We start from the raw sequence: 19518 nt of genomic DNA on the forward strand, positions 1-19518 counted from the left end.
CAGCAGGAGTATGAGTCAAGAGCAGTGTGAACAAATTCGTTCAATACTTGGGGTGCGTATTATCTCAGTGATTATAAAGTATTTATGTTTACCATTTATGATTGATAAAAGCAAAAAAGAGCCCTTTAAGTACATTAGAGATGGAGTTTGACAAAAATTAAACTCTTGCAGTAAAATGACACTTTTAAAATAGGGACATAAGTACTTATCAAATTTGTCATCCATTCCATTCCTACTTATGTTGTGAGTACATTTCTTCTTCATTCCTCTATAGGGGGAAAAGATGGAAAGGATGATAAGTTATTTTTGATGAGTTTTAAATGTGGTGACTCTAGAGGCATTTGATGATTATTACTGTGACACCATATATACTCCAAAATAGTTTTATTTTAGTTTTTCATAATTAATTAAATGTTAAATAAATTTTTGTTTAGATTAAAACCAATTATAGGATATAAGATATCACAACATAAATATTTCGCTATATTAATTCAAAATAAAGATCATAAATTAGTTCTTAATGTTTGTAAAATCCATTCAAATAAACCATTAAATAAACTATTACACAATAAAAATAAACACACCTCAATGTCACTTATTAAAGTTGAGTACTATAAGTCTGAACGTACACAAAATCACATTTATTACAACAAAATAAAACATTCTAAATATGGTCAACGGCTAACGATCGCAAGTCTCTTGAGAAATGTATAAGTCATTGTTGCGCCACACACAAACAAACGTAGGGTTAATATATCAAAATCACATAATAGTACAAACGAATATAATGAACAAACAATTTTAAAAATCACATATAGTATCATATACAATATATTCGTATATGTCACAAGTCACTTCATATATCATGTATAAATGATATCAATGCAATATAATGCTCGCAATATTTCAATGTCATATGGTATCAAAATTACTCCGAAGTACTTGACGAGGAGACGCAAACTTAAAGATGTTTGCGGTGTGATTTGGATCGATTTTAAGAAAAAAAGTTATTCGATCCAAATATAAAATCGCATGTGGTCCGGTTCAGTTTAGATGACACATTTAAAAATTTTGATCTAATCCAATTACAAAGAATTTAATTTGAATCGATTTTTGGATATCCAAATTACAATTAAATTAATATTATAAAAATATGATGTTGATGTTGCTAATGTAGCAAACTCAAATATGCTTTTAGTTAAAAATATATTTTTTAATAACTTTTTTTGTTAAAAACAAAAACCCTAAATTAAATTAATTAGGATTTTCTGTATTTTTCTTCTGCTTCAAACCTAAAATTTCAACAAAATCATCTTTAAAGATAAAATTGAATACTTAATTAAGATTCAATTAATCATCTTCCAAATAGAGAAATAGTCTTTAATGTGTGTACATACAATAACATTAATGTCATAATTATTAATTTCATAAAATTACAGTCAATTAAGATGAGAAAACGATAATATTTAGTAGAACGTGAATTTAAGTATAACAAATAAGATTCGTTTAATTTTAAGACACATAATTTAATTTTAGGACACATAATTTAATTTTATAGACCATTGCTAAAAGTAGTTCAATATGAACCACATTTCAAATTCATTAAATCAAATAAGCTTAAAGAAATCATCGTGCATTAACTGTATTTGATGTTTTTTTCTCTTCATTAAGCCTCTCTATCTTGCCTTTACCCTTACCTCACACAAATTTCATATTTATTCCAAACTCACAACCTCTAACTGCAACTACTATTAGGGAACCATTTTATTTATTCTCTCTATCATCTCTCCATACACAAAATCACTCCCATTGCCATAGACCCATCGTAATCACCAACTAGATATTTTCTTATACCACGGTTAAATGAAAACATTTAATAAAATAAAAATGTCATTTAATAAAGGTATACATCCAAAACAAAAGAGCAAAGAAAGGAAAATATTAAAAACTTATAGGGAATGCTACAATCCTCCCCCAACAAAAATAGAGACAAAATTAAGAGAAAATTTAACAATTCTACTACTATAAACAAAATATAGAGTACCTTCTATTGTTTGAATTTTTAAAAATTGGATAAATTGGCATGAAAAATGACGCAATTCAATTCATCTCATTCCACCACATCCTTATATTTCTTCCCCCATGAGGTATACAATAGAATACAACATCTTAATTAGATAATTATCTTTTTACTACAATCTCTTTGGTTTATTTTCGAAAAAATAAATAAAAACTTTGTTCCATTCTATTTTAAAATAGTACTACTACTCTATTCCACTCATTTCTATTACATTGCACTTTATTCAATGTGTTTTAAAATATTAAAAAGTAACGAAATTTAATCCACATTCTTATATAATGTGAGCCAAATCCTACTAAATATATAAAATTGATGCTTAATTTATTTAAAGTTTTTGGAAGTGATAAAGTAATTAAGTAGTTAAGCGAATTAAAGTTTTCTGGATAAAGTAATTAAGTAGTTAAGCAAATTAAAGTGATAAAAAGGTAACTCTTTCTTCTAAAAAAAAGACAATCAATTACTAATTCAACTAAATTACTTATAAAATAAAGAAAGAAGCGATAAAATAGTATTTTTGATTTGAAAAAATACAATAAAATAATATTGACATAAAAACCCAACACGTGACAAATCCACCGATACCGATTATTCCAAACTTCCTCTGCATTTTCCGAACAACCTAAATACTCTCTTTGTTTCATTTCAATATTAAACATAAATCATAAACCCTCTTCCTTTGATTTATTTCCAATTATTTTTCTTTTGCTATTTACTTTGATTCCTACTCAATCTTTCAACGCTTCCACCCTCACAAAATTTATCGTTACCTTCGCCCTTTCTTTTTTTCAATCTCTCTCTCTTTCTCAACCAAATGGCCTCCATGAGTTTCGCTATGGATTCAGTTTCTGTGTTAAACCCTAAATTCATCTCTCCCCCATTCAACAAACTCCCCCATTCTCCAAAATTTCATCCTTTGCTCAAAAATCGCACTTTCAAATTGTCCGTTAATTCCCTTTCCAATAACTCCTTCTTTGTTACCCCTAATCTACGAAAACCGTTAACCGTCGCTTTCGTTGCGCCTCAACATGACTCTGTAAGTCCTAAAGTAATTAACTTTGTTCATTTTCTGAAGTGGGGTGGTTCCCTCTATTAATTCATTGCTCAAACAATGCATGTTCCAAATTTCAATTTTCATTAATGTTTAGTTAGGTGTGTGTGTTTGGTTATGTGGTGACAAAAATTGGTTTAGAATGAATTGATTCTGTGAAATTGTTTTTGGCTAAAAGTGAATTGAAGGGAAGTTGATTTATATTTGGACACATTCTGAAAATGAGTTGAATGAAAAATCCAAGGCTGAAAGTCAAATTCCAGAGGCAAAATTTACAAATTCTAGCTTCCAATTAGAATGAAGTCTACTCCAGAATATCCAAACTTGTCAAAATCAATCCTACACCTCTAGAATCAATTTTGAGTCCTCCAAAATTGGAACCAAACATACACTTAGTTAGATACTGATACTTTTGATCAAAGCTATGTCACGTGTCGGACACAACATTGACGCATTGATTGCACTCAATGTCTTGTTTGGCGTCCTCAAATTATTACTGATGTGGACGTGTTAGCTGTTAGTGTCGTGTTCGGTGTCTGTAACAGTGTCTTACTTCTTAAGGTTTCGTATTTTCAAAGAGTTTTTGTTGCTATTTATTTTTCGTTTTCAAAGTTCAATATTTGTTTTGTCAACAATATCATTAAATATTTATTGTAAAGAAAAAAATAGTTATAATAAGAGTGATAAACAATAGGGGTGTCATAGGAAAAAGACAATTAATTTTATCAAAATCTATTGATTTCCTTGATTTGCGTAAAACAGAGCCTTAAATGGCACTTAAAAAGGAATTGAGGTACTAGTTAGTCAGATAGATGGATGGTTAGTTAGATAGGTAGTTAGTTAGAATCATTCAATGTTGTTGAATTTGCTATTATGGATTGTGAATTGTATAGGATCAGGGTGAAGTTGAAGTGGAGAAAGGGACTGATGTTGGTTATGATGAGGAATCACAGGAAGCGTGGAAGCAGGCTCTGGATACATTCAAGGAACAAGCTTTGAAGCTTCAAGGGGTTTCTCAGGAAGCTTATGAATTGTATTCTAAGAAGGCCATTGTTGTTTTGAAAGATACTTCGGAACAGTTGAAGATACAGGCTGATAAGGCAAGGCATGATTTGAGTGAGGTGGCGAAGGAAATCACTGAAGAAGGAAAAGAGTATTTGTCTGCTGCTACTGAGAATTCACCCGACGTGAAGGAAATTGTCGAGACTTTTACCTCCCCGGATGATGATCTTAGTCTCAACAATGTTTCTGGAGTTCGGGACTTTTATGTTGGTATACCCTATGGTAAGAGATTATGCGTGTTGTGCAGTAATTAAATTTTTAAAAGGGATCTTTTTTATGAATGACATGTTATCTAGCATAATGCGGAAACTGTTAAGATGCATTTAAATATAACTAAGTTTTAAATTGCAGTCATGGTTACGCAACAATCATTGATTGTGGAAAATTGTGAATAAATGTGACCACAATTGTGGTTACGATGCGGTGGCAGAAACTTTGATATAGCAGCCCCAATTGCGGTCATGGACGGTAAATTAAAATCACTGAATAAATGATTTATGGATGTTGTTGGCTAAAGTCTCGTGGTTGGGGACTTTCATAGTTGCAAAACAAAGGAAACTGAACTTAGATTTTCTATTGACAGTTGACACAGTGGGGCTAATCCCAATATATAGATTGAGGACTATAGATGACTTGGTGATCTTCACTTGTAGGGAGGTAGTGCTCTTACTAATGAGGATTGCGATTTATGCCTGATAAGGATTAGTCTTTTATGACTTAATATGCCGATAAGGATTGATATTGACTTATTGATGAAAGTAATCCTCTAATAGAGGCAGTCCTTATCATTGTTATTGATGGTGGGCAACAAATTATGGGCACCAGCCAAAAATCTGCCTTTTAATGATGGTGTTGCAGCCTATGGCAGAAATAATAGGCATGGTAGCCTATGGTGGCTGACACAGAATCTGTCATGCCATAATGCTACGGTGCCGCTGTGACGGCAATTTGGCAACACTGGTCTTTATAAGGACTGATGTTGTTGGCGTCTTTCTGGATATTTGGCTGATGCAATAGGGCCCATGGTAGTTAAAATTGCAATATTTGTCATTGGATTGCACACTCTTATGATTTTGCCCCCTATGTGTGATTTCAATCTTGCTCTAGAACAGTGTGGTCAAATATCAGCCGTGGTGGATTATGGTGGCGGATATTTTGACAACCACCACGACCAATATGTGAAGGATGGAGGCGCCATGGCGTTTTTTGGCGGATTTTTGGTTTTCTGCCATCTGCCATCGATAACATTGCTCTAGAATACAAATCGGTGAGGTTGTGTGGGATTGACAAGTTTGGATGAAGAAATAATGGGATAGTTTGATCTTCGTGTGCTGACCAAAGGCCATTTTTTGTATTTGAAAAAAAGCTGAGAATCCATCTGAATTTTGAATCCTCTCTCTCATCTTCCTCAAATATTTTGTTATGCTCTTATGCTTCCTTTTCCTAGCCTGCTGGTAAACTTCTCCCCCCTTCTTCCTCTGTGCAACTGCTCATTGTAACCTCTGGTGGTTGTTGAACTACTACTCCAACTTGATCTTCTGGTCCTGGGCGCTGTGCTACCCACAAATCTGTTTGTTGAATTTAAAATTGACACACCCATATATTACTGTATTGTATTTGCTGCATATTTGGGCAAGTTGGGAATTTTCTTCCTTTTTTTGAATCTAATCACAATCCCTCAAATCCCAAAGTACAAGACATTGTAAGATATTATAATTACGAGTAAATGCAACAAGAGCTTTGATTTTTCAAAAGATGAGGTTTGATAATGGTTTTACACACTACTTTTCTTTTGGCTTTTATTTCTGTGTTGTAAAAAATGTATGTATTTTAGTGTTGTTGATTTGTTACTTGAGTTAAAGTTGCGAATTTGTTATTTATGAGCTGTATCTCACCTTGTTATGCATTTTCAATGCAAGTTTAAATAATGTTTAGGTGATTTAAAGGCTATTGTTGTTATTTATATTATGTGCGAGAGAGAGGGAGAGTGCGTGTAATTTTGTATTTCAGGCATGATGTTATGATCTGCGTTATGATGTATCTCGCGATTTTTGTTTTTCTCCCATATTGCCAATCCTAGGTAGGATATCGATTTTGACTACCGTAATAGGTTCAGCTGATTGAACTCAATATAAGTATCATACAAATGTCATCTCATTAAATGATTTAGTAAACATATATAAATATTGAAGAAAGGGCTTGTATTATGCCGACTGGAAATATCTTGTTTCCCTTTTGCCCCTCTCAAATATCCACTTTAATATTTGTGATTGTCCAATTGTTTTGCAGGTTTGATACTATCTCTGGGTGGCTTCCTTTCCTTTATGGTAACCGGAAGCATTGCAGCAATAAGGTTTGGGGTGATTTTAGGTGGTGTCTTATTGGCTTTAAGCATTTCAAGTCTGAAATCATATAAAAAAGGACAACCCTCTTCTCTAGCTTTGAAGGGACAGACAGGTAAGATCATATGCTTTATATGTTATAAAAAATGCTGAATCTATTTTGTTTTTAAATTTTAAAAAGGGTATATTACTCATATTATGAGTATGAAAATTAAATATTTGTCCTCAGTTTTGCAATAGTATTGCACCAAGATTTTATTGTAAAATATTTGTAAATGTAACAAAGATGTTTGCATGAATTTTATATGCCGATTAGAGGGTTTATGTTTTTCTTCAAAAATCATAGTTGCAAGTTCCAATTGATTTATTGAGCCAATTCCAATTTGTTTTTACTTATTCGATCTTTTTTTCCTTTTCTATTTAAATCTTAAAAGTATGGGTTGAAAACATCAATTAGCCCCAGTGCTCTTGGTGTCCGATTGCTTCCAAGTTTAGCCACCACAAAATTGAAAATGATGAGGCCTGATGCAAGTTTTTAGAAGCTACGTCCTTGTAAATCCGATCCACCGTGATTTGTAACGTGGTTCCAACGTGTTCTCAAACACACTATTAACCATTGTAATGCTAACTTGCACTTGTTTACGAAAGTGTTGCATAATTTAGGGTTTAAATTTTACTTTTTTGTCCGATTGGTACCTCTTATCTGCTTTAATTTGTCTTTTGTTAACAAAGTTTATATGCTCAACTAATTCTGATCAAATATATTATAATTAGAGAAAAAAACAATGCATTATTTACATTCCAATGATATACTTAATATGTACTTTTATTTTCTAGATGATGACATGATGTTTCCATCTCTCGGATATTTAAATCAACATAAACTCCTTTTTGTAGTTGATTGGTAGTTTTCATTTTTCAATTATGTATGTTTATGTATCGCAAAGCTGATTTTAAATTACTTCATGTGCTTGCAGCAATAGCAAGTATCTTGTTTCTGCGGGAGATTAGCTCAATTGGCAGAGTAAGTTATTGTTTCTATTAAACATTTGTTAAAACAAATCTAATTTTCATGCTCATAAAAATGCTTTATGTTTCAAACTTCTGATAATTGTTTGTTCTTGTTCTTTTCTCAGGGATCAACTTATTTCACTGCCTTGATCAGGTTCTTGTAACTTCATTATTTTTTTAATTACATACAACTTTATCTTCACTTTAGATATTATTCTAGCATTTTTCGTTTTCCCATGCTAACCTTTACCAATAATGTCAACCACTTTTTTGCTGTTTCATGTTTAAGTCAAACTTCAAGAATATTGGATTCAAATCAGCTGTTTAATGTTCAAGTCAAAACTTCAACAATATTGAATTAGAATCATATTTTATTAGTGTTACAAACGGTTATTTCGTGCTTGACATTATTTCATTTGGCCTGACAAATAATTGCTAATTGGAAATTCAGAATGTTGAAAAATTGTAATTCTATCAGAAGCTTATAAAACAACAATGGATTTTGCAATAGACTCAACAGAAAACTCAAGCTAGCATTAAGTTTCTGTTTAACCTGCAGAAATGCAGGTTGAGAATTGAGTGTCATTTAACTCATTCTCATTCTTTGGTACAATGCGCTGATCTTTCACATTAATTAAGTATTTTGTTGTATAACAACTTTTATTTAGCATTTGCAGTGGTGCGGTAGCGGCATTTTATGTCTATAGACTGGTACTGGAAAGGAAACCACAAAATGGTTCGAACTTGGAAGGTGAAGCAGGAAACTAGTTCAATCATGAGGTTAGCTTATTCAGTTTATAGATGTCATATTTTAGTCCCAATAAAGTTCAAACTTACAAGACAAATGTTGTTTTTCTATTTGCCATTCAGTGTCAAATGGAATATCTACATGAAGATCAGATAAAAAAGCTGAAAATCTGCATGAAGACTGTCAGTAAATTTTGGTGATGATTTATTTCTTTGATATTCACAGGCCGGGTCGTCAAGACTAATTGCTGAGAGTTAGGGCTACGTTTTCATGCATGGAAAAAATCGTCAGGAAAACCTTGATGTACACTTTAGAAGTACTCTAGTGTATAATTATGATGATTCGTTGGAAAGTTGCTTTGTCATATTATAAATGAACTCTATTTTAGGTGGGATAAATATCAACTGGTTTTATTTATTTTTTGAAAAGGAGTGGTCTTTGTTGTTTAATTTCTTATTGTCCTCTTTAATCCTCTTTATTCAACTTGCACCAAAAATCATTTTAGTATTCACCGCCATTAGAAAGTAAGTTTCATCATTTACAGGCTTACTTGACCCTGGAGTTGTGAACTGCGATGGCTCATCCCGTCCCTCATATGATCCAGTAGTGAAAAACGTCGACTCATTAGTGAAAAATGAGATTAATGACTTTACTAGAAGCTCCAATTTGACAGTGTTTTTAACACATCTTAAGTAAGCTGGCGGGTGGATGAATAACTACTGTTGTGAACTAACTACTACATTTTGATGTTTCTTCTTTTACCAAACAAGGATGTAGAGTGTAGCAAGTTTAAGTTCACTTTTGAGAAATTGTATCCTTTTGCAATGTCACAAATTATAAAATTACGAAGATTGGACTGGTGATGGGCTTTTACAGAGTTTTAGAGAGCCATCACTGGAGACATTATGTAGAGAGCTACTTTTATCCCATTTGTTTCTAAAAGTCCATACTTATGTGCGCAAGTATACTTTTGGGCATAACGATGTTATTTCTATTAGGAAGTATGCTTTTGGAGTACAAATAAATTGTTCCTTTACAAGTACACTTTCAAAGTGCACGTCTAGGGTTTGAAAAAGAATCATTCTATTATGTATGCGAGAATGACCACATAGATTATGGGTAAGGAAAATGCAATTACAAAAGACCAATTGTTAAGATCATTAGTTAAGTTAGAAAAAGAATTGAACCATAGTAGAGATTTTGTGTTGAGTATCGTGCATTATTATCACCATGGAGTAGTTGCTTAATGAACTAGTTTAATACAAAGACAGCTTTCCCATTCTCACAATGTAGTTGATTGATGAACTAGGGAGTGCCTTTCAACTTATGCAATGGAGAAATGTACTCTGCAGCCCCCTCTTTTACCTCTCACCCCCCAACCATAAGGAAAAGACCATATTGCCCCTTGTTTCATCTATAAAACCCTAAAAAAACACAATTTCTTTTTTTTCACCCATTTCTTCGAAACTCTGAAATATTCAAACCTCCCACCCTTGAAAGTTTCGAAATACAAAACTTTCGAAACTTTCGTTAAACTTGAAAGTTTCGAAGTACAAACTTTCGAAAGTTTTGAAGTACAAACTTTCGAAAGTTTCGAGCAATACGAAAGTTTCGAGCAATGCGATTTCGAAACGTAAAATCTTCGAACATTCTGAAAGTTACAAAAAAATAGGTTTCGAAACTTTGAGATGCATGCAAAGTTTCGAAACTTTTTGAAAGTTTCATATCCAGTGAAACTTCCGAAATGATTTTTTGGTTTTTTTAAAATATTTTTCCGTTTGTTTTTAATATTGATATATTGCAGTGCCTAAAATGAGATGTGCGTTTGGCCAAATCATTCGCAACTTGATAGGTGACAGAAGTGATGGTGTAGAGAGAATTCCACCAACAGCATCAAACAGACGACGCAACGAAACAAATCGTCCAATTAGGCAGCGTCGTCGAAGACAAGAGGAGGTCCAGGATGATGATGTTGAGTCTACTGAGCATGCACATATAGAGGAGGATGTCCCTCAGCCTCCACAGATGGAGAATGCCGCTGGTGATATTCACGATGTTTCTGCACATGCTGATGATGCTGATGAGTCTGATGATGCTGATGAGTCTGATGATGCTGCTGATATTGATGATCAGGATCAGCAGACCGAATTTCCCGGAGTACCGACGATGACACGTGTGTTGACACAATATGAGCATCACGTGGCTCGGAGGCTATGTGAAGGAGGGGTATATGTTAATTTATTTTTAATTATATTTAATTATTTGTTTATTTATGTTTAAGTTTATTTAATCAATTGTATATTTATATAAATGTTTAATTATATTTATGTTTAAGTTTAAGTTTATTTAATTAATTGTATATTAATATAAGTGTTTAATTATATTTATTTTTAAGTTTATTTAATTAATTGTATATTTATATATATGTTTAATTATATTTATGTTTAAGTTTATTTAATCAATTGTATATTTATATAAATGTTTAATTATATTTATGTTTAAGTTTAAGTTTATTTAATTAATTGTATATTAATATAAATGTTTAATTATATTTATTTTTAAGTTTATTTAATTAATTGTATATTTATATATATGTTTAATTATATTTATGTTTAAGTTTATTTAATTAATTGTATATTTATATATATGTTTAATTATATTTATGTTTAAGTTTAAGTTTATTTAATTAATTGTATATTAATATAAATATTTAATTATATTTATTTTTAAGTTTATTTAATTAATTGTATATTTATATATATGTTTAATTATATTTATTTTTAAGTTTATTTAATTAATTGTATATTTATATATATATGTTTAATTATATTTATATTTAAGTTGATTTAACTAATTAATTGTTCTGTAATTACTCGCAGGATCGTAGATCATTAAAAGTTATTACTCACGGATTGAAGCTGAAGAAGTTTGCCGAAGTTCCTGTGCCAGATCCTGTAGAGCATTGGATTCGGGAATCTGGGCTGATGCATCTATCTTCAGGCTACCTCACTATGGCTGATGCTGGTCTGATATTCCGCATTTGTTGAAAGATGGCACAGAGAGATCAACTCATTTCATCTGCCATTTGGAGAGATGACTATCACTTTAGACGACGTCGCGACTCTCCTACATATCTCACCACATGGTAAATTTTTTGATGCACCTGCCAATATGAACACTAATACTGCTGCAAGAGCTGCACAAGAGTACTTAGATGCAACATGGGAGGAAACATGTGCTGAGATTAGTTATAATAAATGTGTCCAATATAGATTGCAATGGTTGCGTGATTTATATAGCCGTCTCATTTAAACTAACCAGTTTGAGTGTGCGGCTAGAACGTATCTGTTGCATTTAGTTGGCTGCACTATTTTCGCCGATAAAACACATACGCATGTTGAGGCGGAATACATTACTCTTTTTATTGATTTACATCGTTGTCGGGACTACTCGTGGGCTTCTGCGGCATTGGTTTTCCTTTATGACAATCTGGGAGATGGAGCTATCCACGACACTCGACAAGTGGGAGGTTACATGATCCTACTACAGGTATATCATTTATATTAAGTTGTGTCATTTATTTATTTAATTATTAATTTAATTATTACGTTGTGTTATTTTATGATGTTAATTATGTTGCAGTGTTGGATTTACGAGCACTTCCCTAGGATCTGTAAGCGGGGTGATAGATGAGCGGTTCCTGCACATCTTCCAAGAGCATGTAGATGGACTCCAAACATGCTGTTGAAGGTGGATTGATGGCATATCGTCAGAGACTTGATGCGTTGTTGCTCGAGGATGTAGTATTTACACCATATGATATGATCAAGCTAATCATCCGTTTGTATCGATTTCGATGTTTTCTGGATATCTTCGATGTGGTAGAGTCTCAGTCCCATATTTGCTAGAGCGATGTCTTCGACAATTTGGTCGTATTCAGTGCATTCCGCGTGACGTTCCTCCGATGCCGAACAATATAGATTGGGCCTGGCAGAGTACTATGAGATCAGCTGTAGAGACCTTTCAGAGACTATATCCTGTTGCGACTTTTCCTGAGGACACTGCAGACTACTATGCATGGTACATTAGTGTTTCACATCCTCTGATTCTCCCTCCATCCACTATTGCACCTTCGAGTCCACATACTGCTGCTGCTGCACATGCTGGTCCATCATCTTCTGCACATGCTGGTAGAGACCGTAGAGACCGTAAAGCAGTTGAGCTTGCACATAGGGCCTTAGATATGATAACACCATTTAGTGAGATTCATGACATATTAAGTGAATTATGTCGCTTGTATGACGATTAGTTATTGTGTTATGTATGTCTGAATATTCAATCGATAATTTTATATTGAGATATTTTGAGATTATCGAATGTGTTATGTATGCCCGTATATTAATCGATAATGAAACGTAAATGATAAAACGTAATGAAATACAATATATTAAATTATAATATTCATTTCATGAAATACAAGATATATTCTAATCTTCATTTAATAAAATACAAGATGATTTGCTAAATGATGGATCAATGTGTTCCCAATGCTTCATACGTGCTGCACAAGCTATTTCCCATGTCTTTGCACATTCACTACAATAGTCTTTCCATTTTTGTGAGGTAGGTGGCAAAGGACAATTAGACTTCAATTTGATCTGAACAATAAAATATTAAACATTAATTTAATAAACAATGCTAATATCATAAAAAAATAATTTAATAAACACTAATAAATTTTACATGTACCCAATGATTTTCATTGACGAATCCAATTGCTAGTAAACATTCTTTTGACAGTGGTTTGTTTAGCGGAAATAATGTCATATTCAGATTACGAGACAACGACACCAATATGACATTATATAGTGTTTCTATCACGTAACCCAAGTCTGGTAAACACATCCACTTATCTTGTCCTTGAGCACCCAATCCTGATATTTTCAATGAGTTTCACACTGATTCAACATTGTCATCGAACACATTGGCATAAAGGTCTTGATGTAGACGAATCTCTTTATCCAATTGTGTTCGAACTAAAGGTCAAGATTCTTTAGTCCAACCTAACAATGCATCAATTGCGCGAAACCCACAATTTCCATCAGCCACAATATCTATTATCTCCTCAATATACTGATGTATAAGAGTAGGAAAATGTGTGTAAAATGGTTGCTTTGCAAAATACTGTGATGAATGAGATGGTTGCCTTGCAGAACATTGAGATGGTTGCTTTGCAGATTCTTGAGAGGCATCAACATACTCCCAATATGAAGGATCACGAGGAGTATCAAATTCTTTTTTCTTTTTACTTGCTCCCTTGGTTCTCACCTTTTCTGGTGGTGCAAGTATTGATGTTGTATGTGGAAATACAACTTCACGCACCTTAGTCCTGAATATCCTTTGACTTACAATATCGTGTTTCTTCATGTACACTTTCATTGCTTCTAACTCTTCTAAAAAGTCATAATCTGATAAAGATTCTTCATCCTCCAATTCATTCTCAAGGCTTAACTTTCTTCAAAAAACATGAATGCTATCTAAAGGGATAACATTACCAAATATCTGCACCTTTGTCAACTCACAAGCACATGGTAATCCATGAGTTGTTCTGATTGAGCAACCACATATTATTTTGTCAGTACCTACAATCTTCACTCTCTGCAACTGTTTGTCAATTTTTTTAAAACATTTCCTTGATACACAATGATGTAGACTTTGAAAGAATGATGAGTTATACCGTGCTCAACATCCTTGATGCTTTTCTGAAAAGAAGATTGAATGATACATATTTGTTTCTTCAACATCATATTCACAGCATCCCAACTTTTACACAAATCATCAAAACTAGTTTGCAGCATGTTTTTCAATCTCCAATGAGCAAACTCAACTCTACAAATAAATTAAATAATACAAATTAAAATAAATCACATAAACTAGTAAATCGTATTTTCTAAAACAAAACTAATCAAATTTAAAAATACCTGTTAGATGGTGTGTTCCCCAAATGCATCACTCTATTGGTCCAAACATTGACAAACATTTCTTTGTAAGGTGTTAACCACAAATCTTTCACATAATCAACAAAAAGAATAATATCGGCACACACTAGCTCAAAATGTTGCAAGTGATGATCATACTCCTCCACACTAGTCGAATATACAATTTTTTTCCATAAATCCATTACTTCTTCTTGTCTATCCTTTTTCACATATTGTTTTCATCTTGCCCCAACATTTTTTTCAATATGAAAACGACATAGCAAATGTATTGAAGTAGGAAAACACAACACTAATCACATTCATCATGGCAAGATCTCTATCAGTCACAATAACTTTAGAAATTAAAGTCTCAGATTTGAACAACTTTCGTACCTTTTCAAATGCCCAGATGAAGTTATCTTGTCGCTCTTGTTCTAAATAAGCAAACCCAACTGAAAATGTCAAACTAGTAGATGTGACACCGACAATTTCAAGTTGTGGTAACTGATATCTATTTGTTTTGTATGTGCTATCACATATCAAAACAAAATGAAACGTGTTTAACAACTTTATACAATCAGTATGCGTCCAAAATATCTCTCTCAAAACATTAGAATTCTCCCGTCTTCTTATCCAATACACATAATTTTCTTGTTGTATTAACTTCAACAGATGCTGCATTTCTTTGTACGGACCTTTCAATGATGATCGATAAGTACTCCTTGCTTTATATATTTGACTTGGAATTGTCAGATTAGCTTTATTTCTCTCTTTCAAAGCATTTAGAATGAATCTAGGTGCAAGCTTATACTTTGTCATGTCATTGACAAATTTCATCTCTTCTTCATTTAAACGCCCCAAATAAGAATGACCAGTTAGAGTATCAAGTAGATCATGTTTGTGTGTTCCACAACGAACACTAATTTTCCATCCTTCACCGACACTTAACGGTATACATCTGAGAGTAAACGAGCAATTTTCCTTATGAGAACAAGTTACTGTTGATTTTGATTTTGATTTATATCTTCCATCTCTTTCGCATCCCAAAATCAATTTGTCTTTTCTTCCCCTCTTTCCGGTTGCTTTATCTGAACGAATGGTAACAATTAAAATTCCATTTTGCCTTCCAATGGTTTTTGTCCATTCAAACACAGCTTCTCGAGAAGGAAATACCTACGAAATATGTTTCAAATAAAACATCAAATATATAGTTATAATAAAAAATTTATCGGTGATGGATTATCAATAATATTAATACCTGATCGGTGATGAATTTGTCTGTAGAATCTATTCTCTTTCTTGAGGCAGGAACCTCAACTCTACTCATACCTAATTTCAAAAATAGTAATAAATATAAATAATAATAAATTTTAGAAAAATTTTGAAAATTTTGAAAGTTTCGAAATTCTCGAAACTTTCGAAACTGTCTCACTTCGGAACTTTCATATTGATGCAAACCTTCGAAAGTTCTGGAAACTTACGTTTCAGAACTTTCGCCTTCATCAAAACTTCCGAATATTTATTGATGCAAACCTTCAAAAGTTCTGGAAACTTACGTTTCGGAACTTTCGCTTTCATCAAAACTTCTGAATATTTGTGTTTTGGAAACTAAAGCTTCGAAACTTTCATCTTCAACCAAAGTTTCGAAAAAAAAAATTTTGGGAAAAATTTCATTTCGAAGGTTTGGTTTTTTAACAAAAGTTCCGAAAATACTCATTAAAACTCACCTCAGATTATTTCGAAAGTTTGAAACTTTCGAATAGTAAAAATTTTTGGGAGAACTTTCGGAAGTGGGGGTGAGAAAAGAGTGTGGTAAATTTTTTGAGGAATTTTATATAAGATAAAAAAAGGATAGATTGGTCAATAAAAAAATTTGGGAGGGTGGGAAGTAAAATGGTGGGGGTGCATGGTACATTCTTTTATGCAATGCTCTCAATACCTAATTCATGAGTCACCACCCAACCACTCTCTGCCACGGACCGTCACCACCACTTGTATACCCCTTATCACCATCAATGCACCCCCAACAATGCCAACCGGCAATCCTCCATTTTTGTCATCGTTGTTTGATACTCTTCACCTCCACCACCACTATTCGAAACACTTTGCATTGCCTCCATGGTTCAACAACTAGTGCAGCTTAGAAAGTTTGTTTTTAATTACACAACTAAAAATTATCAAACAACTTTAGTTTTATTTTTGAAAACTCTTCATTTTTTGAGAAATACTAACATATACCTTTAGGATGCTTGTTAGTGAACTAAAGATAGAAATTTGTATTGAAGATTGTACATTTCTTTTTTCTCGATAACTGTGCATTTCATTTTTTCAAGATATAATTAAAATCCTTAACATGTGCTTTTAGGATACATGTTAAGACGACTCTTTTATTTTATCAGAATATAGTGCAATTGGAGCTCCAAATCAGGAGGTGAAAGGACAAATTTCATATAGGTATTCTTAAATACCATATAAAAGAAAAAAATCAGGATAATTTCACAACCACATTATTGATCTTTACAAAAGGTAAATTACCTAAAGAAACAAATTGCATGCTGGCTAACATTCTAAGTTACAGACTAGTATTCTACTCAGGTAAAGATCACCAAGATCTTCTAGATATCGTGATGAACTTGATTAGAGATTTCAGGTTGATTATCCAAGGGCATGTATTGAGCCATAATCGAACGTATCTCTGAGTCCATATATCTCTGCACAAAATAAACAAACAATTTCAGGATATCATTGCATAAAATGAGCAAGTAAATATGTAATGTCGGTGATGACAAGCCTCTTGAAAACGTTGCTTTAATACACTTTTATTCGCAACTATTCTATCTAAGCGCTTGAATGAGATGACACGGTTCTCTTCCAGTTTAAACTGAGATCTTAAGGCTTTGCCACTCATGTAGTCCTACCTGACTTGAGGGTTGCTACTATCGGTTTATACTTCATACCAAATTATTCTCAAGGTGGCATTGGTATTGATATATTGTTAAAAGGACAAAACATCAAGCCTGCAACAATCATACCTGGATTCTGTACTTGTAGAATGCATATCCTCCAGAAAGGGTAACAACCAAGACAAGGATAATCATCCAAATATTCACCACTGAAGAAGTATATTTACCTGCATTTATAGTGGAAGTATATTTCTCAACATTAGTTTTTGAAGCGATATGGAAAGAGAGAAAAAAAATCTGAAATAAACTCACCAATGCATGTGTCATTTTCTCGTGAGTATAGCAAACCGCTACCGCATTTGCACTCATAACTTCCAAAAGTATTTTTGCATTTGCATTCTGGACACTGGCAAGCCAGCTTTTCTTTGCACTCGTCAATATCTGCAACATGATCAGTAAAAGAAATATATTAAAGCCAATATACTTCTAGAATAGATAATAGCATGTTTAATACAACAATCACATGAATCTGGTCCACATGCAACAACTATAGTCATTCACTGGATCCTACAATAACATGACACTAAAATTTGCCATTCCGAAAAAGAAAAGAAAAAAATCAAAAAATAGGAAACTAAGTACCTTCACATGACAAGACTCCATCACCTCTCAACCCTGGCGGACACTCGCAACCTTTTCTATAGTCATCCTGCATTATTATCAATTCAGAAACAAATGAAAGTTAATATCTGGCATATCAATCTTACTTTCACCCCTCCTAACATAAATCATGTAAAAAAAGATGAACAAGATAGCTTACATGGCAAGCAGAATGAAGCTTCCCACCCCGGGCTAATTTCCAACAACCTCCATTGTTGAATTCACAACTTAAGGTTCCTGAGGCTGTTAAAAGTAATTTCAAAATGCAAATGAAAATCAAACAGAGGAAAAAAATATCAAAATTAACATAAATAGAGACATCATAAACTCCTTGACACAAGAGGAAGAAGTTTTGACCCCTAGCACCGATTCGGTATGATAATGATTATGCATGTTCTGTTTGGACCCTATATATTTTCTGTTGGCACCCTTTTTTGTGAGTGTGGCAGAAATTAATTTTAAAAAAGTAGAATCTAGAATGGAGAGCGGATCACTTTATCTGAATTCAAAATAGCAATGTTTACCTTCACAGTGACTATATCCATCGCCAACAAACTTTACATTTTTTACAATAGGACATTCACATACTCTTCCTCGGAAAGTGTCCTATAATTAGAAAAAACACGCACAGATGGTTCAAATCAAAAGAGCCAAAAATGTAATAATTTTTCACAATAATGTGCCTGACAAGGTTCAGTTAACCAAATACCCTGCATGCAGTAATGTTGGAAGATTTATCCCGCCAACAACCGCCATTGTTTTCCAAACACTCGTTTGTTTCCATGTCTGCAAAAATATTCAGTAAAATCCTTAGCTTCTGAACAAGGTTGAAGGTATGGGGAGAAAATTTGAAATTAAAGAGTTAGTGAAATATAGACCTGGAGTTAAACAAATTGACGGTTCGGTTGTTTCTAGGAAACCTGCACAGATTGCCTTGAGAACGGCTGGTTTTGACAACTTACCTAAAAAATGTTATAAACTTCAATTAAAATATAGAATACGGTTAAATAGCAGTCTAGCTATCTACAAAATCTGCCTCATACCTCTATACTGTCTGTTGTTTATAATAAGAGTAGGCAGTATAGTAACATCACCACGAGAACCTTTGCCAATCTGAAACCGAAGTTGGAACAAATACAATTCAATCATGAAACAACAGAATGGCCGAATAAATGGACAAAAATATTGTAAAAAATGTTTGTGCTTTAGAAAGCCAACCTGTGCATCCTGTTCGGCTTTGAGGACAGGGTTATCAACATCTGCATGAGGATCTCCAACACAGTCTTTAATCTTCTTCAGATCGACACCTACAAATTAAATGGAGGAGACAAGGGGGAAGTGAGGGACATACATATATTTTCTTAGAATGAAGTGATAAAACCATTTTTCAATGAATATTTTGAGAAAATAAAAGGTAAGTTAATTAAGTTAATGCAAAAAGATTAAAAAGAAAAAAAGGAGTATGGCAAGGTACATAATTCTTATGTTAGATATGTGAAAAGGGCAGTGATATTTCTATTAATACAGATACAAATTTGGTTTTGTTCCTTGCATACACCAAAGCTTCAGCATTCTAACGAACATGGAAACTCAATGGATGCTAAATCATTATTAAAAAAAATCAGAAACCTAAAAACTATATGAACATATTCTGTGAAATGAAAAGCATTTTATGTTTTTATTCCT

At 32.9% G+C, this 19518-nt stretch overlaps 3 protein-coding genes across 9 annotated transcripts in view; 2 read left to right on the plus strand and 1 right to left on the minus strand.

Annotated features, from left to right (window-relative positions):
* The first annotated feature begins 2660 nt into the window (after positions 1-2660).
* LOC101497923 (protein FATTY ACID EXPORT 3, chloroplastic) lies at positions 2661-8740 on the plus strand. 7 transcript variants are annotated; one of them, XM_027332787.2, is made up of 7 exons: positions 2661-3125; positions 4022-4412; positions 6480-6647; positions 7510-7556; positions 7669-7697; positions 8212-8323; positions 8414-8740. In XM_027332787.2, the coding sequence occupies exons 1-6, from the start codon at positions 2892-2894 to the stop codon at positions 8309-8311; spliced, it is 969 nt and encodes a 322-aa protein (XP_027188588.1). In that variant the 5' UTR covers positions 2661-2891; the 3' UTR covers positions 8312-8323; positions 8414-8740. The 7 variants fall into 7 exon arrangements, with proteins under 7 accessions (XP_027188588.1, XP_027188589.1, XP_027188590.1 ...); XM_027332788.2 differs by having other exon boundaries at positions 8517-8740; XM_027332789.2 differs by having other exon boundaries at positions 2663-3125; positions 8221-8323.
* Positions 8741-8884: 144 nt separating this feature from the next.
* On the plus strand, positions 8885-12654 carry LOC101496504 (uncharacterized). Its single transcript, XM_012713607.3, has 3 exons — positions 8885-10517; positions 11171-11840; positions 11934-12654. Exons 1-2 carry the CDS (start codon positions 10104-10106, stop codon positions 11336-11338), a joined length of 582 nt encoding a protein of 193 aa, XP_012569061.2. The 5' UTR covers positions 8885-10103; the 3' UTR covers positions 11339-11840; positions 11934-12654.
* Positions 12655-16696: 4042 nt separating this feature from the next.
* The window catches only part of LOC101498912 (vacuolar-sorting receptor 1-like), a 4917-nt gene continuing 2095 nt past the window's right edge, over positions 16697-19518 (minus strand). Inside the window, exons 3-12 of the mRNA XM_004492508.4 lie at positions 19051-19139; positions 18876-18945; positions 18711-18794; positions 18542-18618; positions 18357-18438; positions 17993-18075; positions 17815-17881; positions 17485-17613; positions 17302-17399; positions 16697-16980 (exon numbers count right to left, since the gene is read on the minus strand). Coding sequence (XP_004492565.1) covers positions 16885-16980; positions 17302-17399; positions 17485-17613; positions 17815-17881; positions 17993-18075; positions 18357-18438; positions 18542-18618; positions 18711-18794; positions 18876-18945; positions 19051-19139 — 875 coding nt within the window. The 3' untranslated portion in view covers positions 16697-16884. The remainder of the gene's footprint in view (positions 16981-17301; positions 17400-17484; positions 17614-17814; positions 17882-17992; positions 18076-18356; positions 18439-18541; positions 18619-18710; positions 18795-18875; positions 18946-19050; positions 19140-19518) is intronic.

This window comes from Cicer arietinum, chromosome 3 (assembly GCF_000331145.2).
Source record: "Cicer arietinum cultivar CDC Frontier isolate Library 1 chromosome 3, Cicar.CDCFrontier_v2.0, whole genome shotgun sequence".
In the NCBI taxonomy this organism is placed as follows: domain Eukaryota; kingdom Viridiplantae; phylum Streptophyta; class Magnoliopsida; order Fabales; family Fabaceae; genus Cicer; species Cicer arietinum.

What these genes read in the sequence shown, in the direction of transcription:
- LOC101497923 (XM_027332787.2), top strand. Translation starts at nt 2,892, where the DNA reads ATGGCCTCCATGAGTTTCGCTATGGATTCAGTTTCTGTGTTAAACCCT. An exon ending in ATGACTCTGTAAGTCCTAAA is followed by an intron (nt 3,126 to 4,021) that starts GTAATTAACTTT and finishes TGAATTGTATAG; the next exon opens with GATCAGGGTGAAGTTGAAGT. An exon ending in TTATGTTGGTATACCCTATG is followed by an intron (nt 4,413 to 6,479) that starts GTAAGAGATTAT and finishes ATTGTTTTGCAG; the next exon opens with GTTTGATACTATCTCTGGGT.
- LOC101496504 (XM_012713607.3), top strand. Translation starts at nt 10,104, where the DNA reads ATGAGATGTGCGTTTGGCCAAATCATTCGCAACTTGATAGGTGACAGA. An exon ending in GGAGGCTATGTGAAGGAGGG is followed by an intron (nt 10,518 to 11,170) that starts GTATATGTTAAT and finishes AATTACTCGCAG; the next exon opens with GATCGTAGATCATTAAAAGT.